The following is a 9,741-nucleotide window of genomic DNA, read 5'->3' on the forward strand; positions in this document are numbered from 1 at the left end:
GGGGCACAGAACTCTGTGCCCAGGACATGCAGGTCTAAGACAGGGGAGGGAGTTGTTCCACTTTCTACCTCTCTTGAGACAAGATCTCTGGGGTTAGACAGGACTTGACCCCACTCCTGCTCCAGACCAGCTCTTCCCAGTTCTGTGGTTCCATGGCCCCACACTTGACCATTTGCCCCTGGCCTGGTTTTTGGGAATGCAAGAATGTGTGGGCTTGCTGTACTTCAGGGCCGTCTAGTAGATCAGCAGCACCATTTCAGGGCAGATTTGTAAAACCAAGTGTCAGAGGATAAAATTCCATTCTGAAAGACTCTGATGGTGCCAACTTAAGAGCCACCTGGCTGAACTGTCATCCCCAGCGGGCATTAAAAGGCAGTATCTTCTACATCTCTGGTCACACCCACAGAGGGATGATGGATTTCAGAAAGGGGTGGGAGGGTATTTGGTTCATTTTGTGACACTCTGGAGGCTTCTAGTCTTGGGGCATCTTGGGTCCATGTGACAGCTTCTTCTTTATGGGTGATTTATCCTCATGGCCACAGCACGGCTTCAGAAAGATGGCCATCAAGCACTGTTGGGAATCTCTGCCTGACTCCAGGAGAAAACCACAGATCTCCAGACATCTCCAGGTCTTGCTCTCCTGTCCAGAACTCCCCAATGGCGGTGAGCCATCTCAAGTTCTCATGTCCTTGAAAGCAGTGGAAAAGAGACACCTGAGCTATAGGGCAGTCCCTCTGACCATCCAGAAGGTCACACTATCTCTTCTTCAGACTCTCCACATTCCAACATCCCAGTGATGTCCAGACTTAGTGCCACTCTGTTAACCTGCTGTGGCCCTCAAGGGACAGAGGCTCCTCAGAAAGGGGAGGCAGTGTTTGTGTGCTTCCGGAGGGCTGAGCAGACACCAATGTATACATCCACTGCCCTGAATGTCTTTTCTTTTGTTTTTGTTTGTTTAATAAATAGATTATACATATGGTGTGTGTGCGTGCATGTGTGTGTGTGTGTGTGTGTGCGCGTGTGTGTGTGTCCATGCATGTCCCATGTTCACGTCTTTGTGAATGTGGTTATAAGCATGCTACAATGCGCATGTGGTCAAAGACAACCACAGAGTGCCAGTCCTCATCTTCCACCTTGAGACAGGTTCACTGCTGTGTATGTATATCAGGCTAGCTGGCTTGCGAGCTCACAGGAATTCTCCTGTTTCCGCCTCTCATCTCATTGTACGATTTACAGATCTGTGCTAGTGTGTCCAGTAGCAGGATTCGAACTGAGGTCCTTAGGTTTGTTAAGCCAGTGCTTTACCCGATGAGCCATTTTTCCTAGCCCCGTATTTTTTAATTGAGGTAAAGTGCAGTTCCCGTTGCATTTTGCCATTATAGTTAATTTTAATTAAGTCAGTGGTGGTAAGCTGTACTGCAACCGTAGCATAGCCATAATTACCTTTACTGCCTTCCATCTTTTCAGATGCAAACTCTCATTAAGCCTTGACTCCTGTCCGCACCCCCACCCCAACCCTAGCCCCAGCGCTGCCCCAACCCAGCCCCGCCCTACCCCGCCCAGCCCCGCCCCTACCCTAGCCCAAGCCCCAGCCCAGCCCCAACCCCAGCTCCGCCCCAACCCTAGCCCCGCCCCAATACCAGCCCCAGCCCGGTTCTGTCTTCTACACTTCTAGGGACTTCACAGGAGTAGAATTCTTTAACTCTTGTTAGGATCTCAGGCGTCCCAGGTTCGCTTTGAGCTTGCTCTGTAGCTGTCGGGATCACAGCGCTGTGCAACCTTGTTCAGCTGTTTTCTGTGTGATGAACGGCTCATGCCACTCAGGAGAATGTCCTCTAGGCCCATCCACGATTTTCCATGTGGCAGATTTTCCCTTAAATTTGGAGTATTGTCTATGATGGGTCATCTTGATTGGATTGCTAAGCACCTTAGAAAATTAGCCCATGCCTCTGGGTGCTGTGGTTCCTTTTGGTATAGCACCCCTCTCTGCTTCTTGTCCACCAAGCAGTGGAGAACAGTCCCAGCTACATGTTCCTGCTGCCATGGGATGCTGCCCGAGTGCATGGGGCTGAGGGCCCATGCACTATATCCTCTGAAGCCATGGGCCAAAGAGAATTCCTTCTTTAAGTTGCTTTCCAGGTATTTGAACATAGCAGTGAGAAAGTAGCTAATATATTATCCCATTGTCTGGGTGGGTCACATTCTGTCTGTCTGTCCATCTGTCTGTCCTTGACTCTGCATATTTTCAGTTAGGGCCACTGTGAATAATGTCAGTCAGTAAGTTTCTCTGTATGTCCCAGGCTGGCCTGGTACTCATGATCCTTCTGATATGACAAGCACATGCCACCGCATCTCATGCCATGGGTGGCTTTTCTGAGGTCCATACAGTTGCTCCATCTCACATCTCACTGCCACTGTGCAAGGCTTCATTCCTTTCACATCATTACCAAGCACCCTAGAACTTCTTCCTCCTCCATTTTCCTCTTTTTTTTTTTCATTTAAAGACAAGATCTTGCTATGTATCTCAGGCTAGCCTCAAACTCTTTCTATGAGGCTAGCCTCGAACTCAGGACCCTCCTGGTTCAGGTGCAGAGCCGAGTGATGAGAGAGGTATGCTGACACACTCGCTTCTCTTCTTCTAACACTAGCCTTTGCCCCTTGGCTCAGTAGGGCAAAGGTCAACACCGAGGCCAGGATGAGAGAGAGTTGGAAATAGAGAGATGGCATGTCTCATGAGTAGGGGAGTAAGTCAGTGGGAAGTCCTCCGAGAGGCAGGGGATGGACACAGCTGAGGAACAGTCTGGGGGCAGAAGTCTCCAGAGCATGAGTATTCGTGAGTCAGGGTGGTCCCACACCTGTCAAAGGCATGTTCTACCCAAAGCCCCACTCAGCTGAACTGAACATCAGGGGCCTCCAGTGTCAAGGCTCAGTTCCCCTGCCACTCAGTGTTCTGGGCCGTCCACCCTGAGGGGCACCTGCAGCCACTGATACACTCACCAGTGGTTCACATGTCCTCTCTTCAGCACCCCCTTTTTTCTCCCCACAGTGCCAGTCAATCGGGCACAAGGTGTCAGGTCCTAGACTTTGATATATCTCACTGATGCCACCTACCTTTTGAGACTGAAAAAATGCCAACCAGTTCCCCGAATTCCCACAGTCACCCTGTTGCTGTGCCTGTTGGGTAGCCTGCCTATGACTGGGCCCCTTTGGTTGGTCCCAGCCAGGCTGATTATCCCCGGGGTGAGAGGCCCAAATCTTGTTCAGCTTGAGGTAGATATGGGATCCATACTTAGTCAATCAGGGCCTTAAATGTTTCCATTGGTAAAGGGATGGGTATATGTGTAAATCTGGGCAAATCAGAGCTCATGGATTCTACCCAGGGTATGTTTCTGGGCCTTTGGCTGCTTGGACCACCCATAGGACCTATGTGCAGAATGGCCAGTGGAAACAAGGAGCTGAGATAGAGAAGGATGGATCCACAGGGAAAGTGGCCCATGAACTGAGGAGGGTAGGGCCTCCCTGGGATGTGGAAAACAGACACCCCTGCCTTCTAGAACCTTCTGTCCTAAGGCAGAGCCATCAAGCCAGCAAAGGAGCAGAAATGTGAGAGTTCCTAGGTGTTGAGGGCTGGGTCATGGTGGGATAGGGGCTGAGGCGGTGCTGCTGTTCTTAGGGGTGACCGTGGAGGCCTTGACAGGTGACTCAGGTGAGCAGAGTTCTGAGGGCAGCACGTGTTGGGGGAAGAGTAGCGGGGAGAAGCATAAGGGAGGAAGCAGCCATCTTTGCAATTCTCCCCGGCTTGCTCGGGGAGGAGAATGTTTTCTTAGCTTATTAGGGAAGATTCATGTATTTTGCATGGTTGATGTGAATAAAAAAGAGATTCTGCGCATATTGGAATTCGGAGGCAATGTAAAAAGTGACATTTTTTTTCTTCCGTGACATGCCTCAGGGAGAGCTGTTAAAACTGACAAATTGCACGAAGCACATTGTCACAGAGACAAATGAAAAGAGTGAGCCCCTGTGGGTTTTTAAAGACTTGCGTATTGGATTTTGGGAAATAGCACCAGGCGCCAAGGGTAGCCCAAGGAAAGCCTTCCGTGGCAGGATGGAATGTCCTTGAAACCCTGCTCAGGTGGGCTGAGGAGTGGGCCACTCCCATCCATGACATTACAGAGACAAATCACGATCCACTCAGGTAGCCACAGCAATAGCTATGGTGAATGAGGGATGGATGGTCACCTGTGGTTCAGCTCACTGCCTCTTGGCTAGAGAGGAGTCAGGGCCACCCCCAGCCTCTGCTGGTCCATGCATATGCTGTGGGTAGGGAGGGCTATGTCCTGAACCCATTGCAAGGAGCACATGGATCACAAACAGGTGCCCTGATGGGCAGTGGTGGTGCACACCTTCAATCCCAGCCTCAGGAGGCAGGGGAAGGTTGATCTCTGAGTTCAAGGCCAGCTTGATCTACATAGCAAGTTCTAGAAGAGTCAGGGATACACAGAGAAACCCTGTCCTGAAAAAAAAAAACAAACAGAAACAAAAAGAAAGAAAGAACAAAAGGAAAAGAAATTTCTCTGTGTCATAACTGGGTAGCTGTGTTCAGGGACCCTTCTTGATAGGTGTCTATGTGGCCTGGTACCATCCTAGGGGGACAAAGAAAGCAGATACACACATGTCTTTGGGACAGTTTGTGCTGACTGCTCTCCTGGCCATGGATGAAATTTGGGATCGTGACTATTATGAGACAATTGTCTGTACTGTCTGGGTTTGTGTGTCAATGTGACACAAGCTAGAGTCCTCAGAGAGAAAGGAGCCTCAGTTGAGGGAATGCCTCCATGAGATCCAGCTGTAAGGCATTTTCTCAATTAGCGATCAGTCCTGGAGGTCCTAGCCAACGGTGGTGGGGCCTTCCCTGGGCTGGTGGTCCTGAGTTCTATAAGAAAACAGGCTAAGCAAGCATGTGAAGTAAGCCAGTAAGCAGCATTCTGTGGCCTCTGCATCAGCTCTGGACTCTAGGTTTCATCCCTGCTTGAGTTCCCATCCTGACTTCCTCCAAGTCATGGACTAGGGATCTGAACATGTAAGCCAAATGAACCCTTTCCTCCCCAACTTGCTTTTGGGTCATAGTGGTTTTGGGTCATAGTGGTTCAATGGAAACTCTGAGACATTGCCCTTAAAAAATGTGCTAGAGATAATTCCTCAGCCTCCAACCATGTGGTGGCACTTAAGTTATCAATGTGGCCCAAATTCAGTGGTTGGTGTCTTTAGAAGAAATGGGCATTAGCCCAGAAGTGGTGGTTCATGCCTTTAATTCCAACACTCAGGAGGCAGAGAAAGAGGCAGGTGGATCTCTATGAGTTTGACGCCAGCCTGATCTAAAGGTTGAGTTCCAGGACAACCAGGGACACATAGAAAAACCTTGTCTTGAAAAAAAAAAGGTATTTAGACACAGGCAGAGGACAGTTTATGGGACGGTGGAAACAGATTAAAGTTGTACAGTTTCAAGCTACAGACTACCAACCTATCCAGGGAACAGCAAAGCTAATTAAGCAATAAAGAGCAAGCCTGCAGACCCTCTGGTTTTGACTTCTGACTACTGATCTGAATCGTGATAGTCTGCTATCTAAGTTCCTCTGTGTGGGGGTGCACACACTTGTTTCTTGGGCAGGAAGCTACTTCATCCTGGGCAATCCTACCGGTGTGTATGAAGCCCAGGTTAGCTGCCTACGAGGCCTTGGGCTCACCTTTGGGGGCTTGGCATGGCTGCCTCCGGGGCTTTCTGCCCCTGCTCAGGCTCTGTGGGTTGGTTCAGCTCCAGGATATAGTGCATTTGGGCCAGATGGGCCAGGAACAGCTGGGGGAAGACATCCTGCACGGCTTTCTTGAACTCCCGCGCAAACTGTAGTTCGTGAATTATGTTCATGGCCTGTTGGAGTTGGGTGAGTATGGATCTCAGGTGCTGGGATTCAGGCCCAGGATGCTTAGTCAAAACCCACACTCTACTGCATCCCTCCCCTCCCCATTCTGATGGCTCAAGGACCAAGTCTAAGTGTCCAGGCAATGTCCCTTGACCTGTGCCAGCTTATGCCACCTGTGTGGTCTCCACTAGAGGATCTGAACCTCCTACTCTGCTGCTCCTCAAATGGTGCTCCCTGGTCTGTGCTCTTTAGCTGATATTCTGTAGCCAGATGTGCTCCCCCCAATCCATGATTCCTCGACCTGTACACCAGCCTAAGCATCTCCTTCATTCTCAGTCTGTAGGTCACTGTCTGTCTAGGGTGTGGGGAGGCAGATGTGTGCTCTGGGCTTTCATTCAGGACCAGGACTCTAGAGAAAATTCTACATAGAGCTTGGCACAAGCTATTGACTTTACAAGACTCTAGCTAAGGAAGACAGGTAAGGTCTACTAAGGTCTAGCCTGTCCTCTCTAGGGTGTGAAAGTAAGGTGTGGGCTAATGGAGAAAATTGGAGCAAGGATCCTACAGGGATCAATGGTATTGGCTCCTCCAAAGTCTCTGACACCAATATGGGGCATGGCTTTGAGCCCCAAACTCTAGGTTTCTGTTTGTGCATTGTCAAAGGCCCCTCCCCTCCAAGGCTATCTCATTCTGTCTCCTTAAGCAGTCCTATGGGAAGACCCTCCTGACGTACTTGCTGAGGGCTCACTGGGAACAGGTCATTGGGAACTGAGCCCTGGGAAAAGGACTGTGAGTGAGGTCAGTCTATGAGCTGGGTTGCCCTATGCCCTTCTCCTCCAGATAGGGAGTGGACTGGGTATTTGGTCTGCTTCCCCGAAGTCTGGCACACTGATCCGTGTGCTCACACAGTTGCCTGCCAGGGATGGGGTCAGAGACTCACAGCCAGTGAACGCAAGTAGGGCTTCTCCTTGTCAGAGGAGCTGCCAACACTAGGGGGCAGAGGCCTCTTCTGCAGCCAAGCCAGCAGCACAGTCAGAATCAGGTAGCTTGCAGGCTGTTCAGCTCCCAGGGCCTTCCACAGGCGAAAGGTGTGGCTGTGGATAGAGGGAGTACTGTAACTGCCATGCCTGCTTGACTTAGTTAGTAGGCTCTATGCCTAGGGTCCCAGTGAAGGGCAGTGTGACCCTGTGTTTACTTTGCAGGGAGGAGGATGCTAAAACAGAGAGAGGCTTGCTCAGATCATGGCTCTGTCAGTATGTAGGCACTGGCCCTGAAGCCATCTAAGGTTCAGGGCGTGGAGGGCAGGTAAGAGCTGTCCTGAGACACAACTAAGATGTTCTCTACCTTGCCCTTGTGTTCTTGGGCTGGAATGTTGCGTGGAAGGGGCTTCATGGGGCAAGACCAGGAAACTGAGTGGTCTCATAAATGTCAAGGCAGACCCAAGGCGGGGCACCCTTAAGGCCCTGTGGAAACAACCCCAGTCCCAGATGACACTTGCTAGGTATGCCAAGAGATCCCAGGAGTCTTCTACAGTGTGACCACAGGATGGCTGCATCAAGAGGCCAGCGTGAGTGAGTCCTCCCTGAGCCTGAGACCCTGGAGAGTACGACTTTCAATCTGCTCACTGGGGCTTCTATCCACACACCTTTGTGTGAGGCACCAGCCTTTGAAGGCAACTTCTTTCAGGGAAGAAAGACATGCAGAATTACAAAAATCCTTGATGTCTTAGGAGTGACAGCCTAGTGGGCAACACGGATTATGTCGGATGCTAAGTGTGGAGGGCAAGGATGAAGTGGAGGTGGAGAAACCTAGGAACCAATGGGATGAGCACAGGCTGGATGAGAGCCTGACGGCCGACAGCTATCCAGGATGGGGATGGTCCCAGCAATGTGACGTTGTTGCTACAAGCACTTTTATCTCAGCTTCAGTGGGAAAGCCACATGGAAGCGGGTTTGGGAGGGATGGGAGCAACAAGTAAAGGGGAAAGAGACAGCCAGAACCCACAAGCCGACAGAACTGAACGGACACTTCTCAAAAGGGAGCCGCACAGCCACGAAAGAGGCACGTGGAAGACGTGGACTCCAGCGAGAGCTAGTGCGTGTTACCACCGTGACAGCATGGTCCAAGGTGTGACCAACACAAGGCATAAAGAGGATGTGTAGAAGCTGGGATCCATCCGACACTCTTGGTGGAGTGGAAAGAGGCAGAAGTGCTTTGGGAAGTCGTGGCTGTTAGGTGGGGTGTGGCCATATAGCCTTGAACTTTCACTACGTGCTCACCCCCACCCTCCCCAAACCAGAGGCAGGATCAAACATATATAGTTGCCCCATGGTATCAGCAGGAGCCTGGTTTCAGAGTTATCCTTGGGTATGAAAATCTGTGGATGCCCTATCTGGGCATGGTGGCCTAGGTCTGCCATTCCAGAACTTGAGAGGCTGATTCAAGAGGATTGTAAGGGTTTGAGTATAGCCTGGGATTTGGTGAGTTCTAGACCTTGTCTCAAAAATCCAATCCAAACCAAAACTAACCCTGCACAAGTCCCTGTGTAATGTGGTGCACTCTTTGTCTATGCCCTACACACACCCTAAAGGGCACACAGGTGTCCTTTAACCACCATCCTCAGTATATGGACTGCCTAATATAAGGTAGATTCCATGCAAGCAGGCATCAAGCTGCATCACTAAGGTAGTAATGATGAACCTGTGCAGGGTCGGCATAGGCACAGTGTTTCTGGATGACAGTTCTGACTCCATGGGTGTGGGAGCTGTGGATGTAGAGGGCAGACTCATGTACTCCAATGTTGATATCTGATTATTCTTGCAGAGAAAAGGTGCATCTAGATATCCATCAGCAGGTAGGCTGGTGGGCAGAATGTGGCATAGACACAATGATACACACAGACACAGACACAGACACAGACACAGACACAGACACACAGACACACACACACACAGACACACAGACACACACACACACACACACACACACAGAGAGAGAGAGAGAGAGAGAGAGAGAGAGAGAGAGAGAGAGAGAGAGAGAGAACACAGCAGAACACTGCCCAGCCAGAAGAACTTACAACACGTGTTTTAGTACAGAGGAACTTGGCAGGTACAATATCAAGGGGAGAGTCTAGGCATGAACAACAGGGCCATGTCAGTTCACACGGGGTCTTTGAAGGTTCTTTCCTTGTTGGGAAAGAGTCAAGATAGCAAAGTCAATCCCGAACGCATTAACAGTTATAGTTCATGCTAATAGGACTTATACTCCAACCAAAGACAATGATTGGCTGTGACAAGCCTGATAAAATTCTGTCTACACTAGACAGGTCTGGGGGCTGGAGAGATGGCTCCACAGTCAGGAGCCCTTGCTCTTACAGAGGACATGGGCTGTGTTCCTAGCACCTACATGGGACTGTTCACAACCATCCATTAACTCCAGCTTCAGTGATGGAATGCCCCCTGCTGAACTCCCAGGCAACACACATACACACACAAATTAATAAGTAAGTACATATAACATTTAAACAAAGCTGTAGAAACACCACAACACCAACAAAGGGAACTGCTGTGTCTAGACTAGGGCTAGAACAGTCTAAGTTCTGGGTGGTGTGGACTCATATTTTGCACCAATGGGCACATGTGGGAACGTATGTATCTGTGTCTCTGTACATGCCATTACCCAAGGAGGGCACAAGAAGGTGTCAGATCTCTTGGAGTTGGGGGTTGTTAGCCACCCAGTACAGGTGCTGGGAGCCAAACTGTGGTCCTCCAAAAGAGCAGTAAATGCCCAGAAGCCCTGAGACATCCCTTGCTCTCTCCCCCCC

At 50.3% G+C, this 9,741-nt stretch overlaps 1 protein-coding gene across 2 annotated transcripts in view; it reads right to left on the minus strand.

Annotated features, from left to right (window-relative positions):
• Nucleotides 1-9,741, minus strand: part of Mroh5 (maestro heat like repeat family member 5) — a 70,517-nt gene that overhangs the window by 6,063 nt on the left and 54,713 nt on the right. For both annotated transcript variants that reach the window (XM_021184293.2, XM_021184292.2), the window contains exons 20-21: nt 6,859-7,012; nt 5,745-5,926 (exon numbers count right to left, since the gene is read on the minus strand). In XM_021184293.2, coding sequence (XP_021039952.1) covers nt 5,745-5,926; nt 6,859-7,012 — 336 coding nt within the window. The remainder of the gene's footprint in view (nt 1-5,744; nt 5,927-6,858; nt 7,013-9,741) is intronic.

The sequence above is a fragment of the Mus caroli genome, chromosome 15 (genome assembly GCF_900094665.2).
Source record: "Mus caroli chromosome 15, CAROLI_EIJ_v1.1, whole genome shotgun sequence".
Classification (NCBI taxonomy): Eukaryota; Metazoa; Chordata; class Mammalia; order Rodentia; family Muridae; genus Mus; species Mus caroli.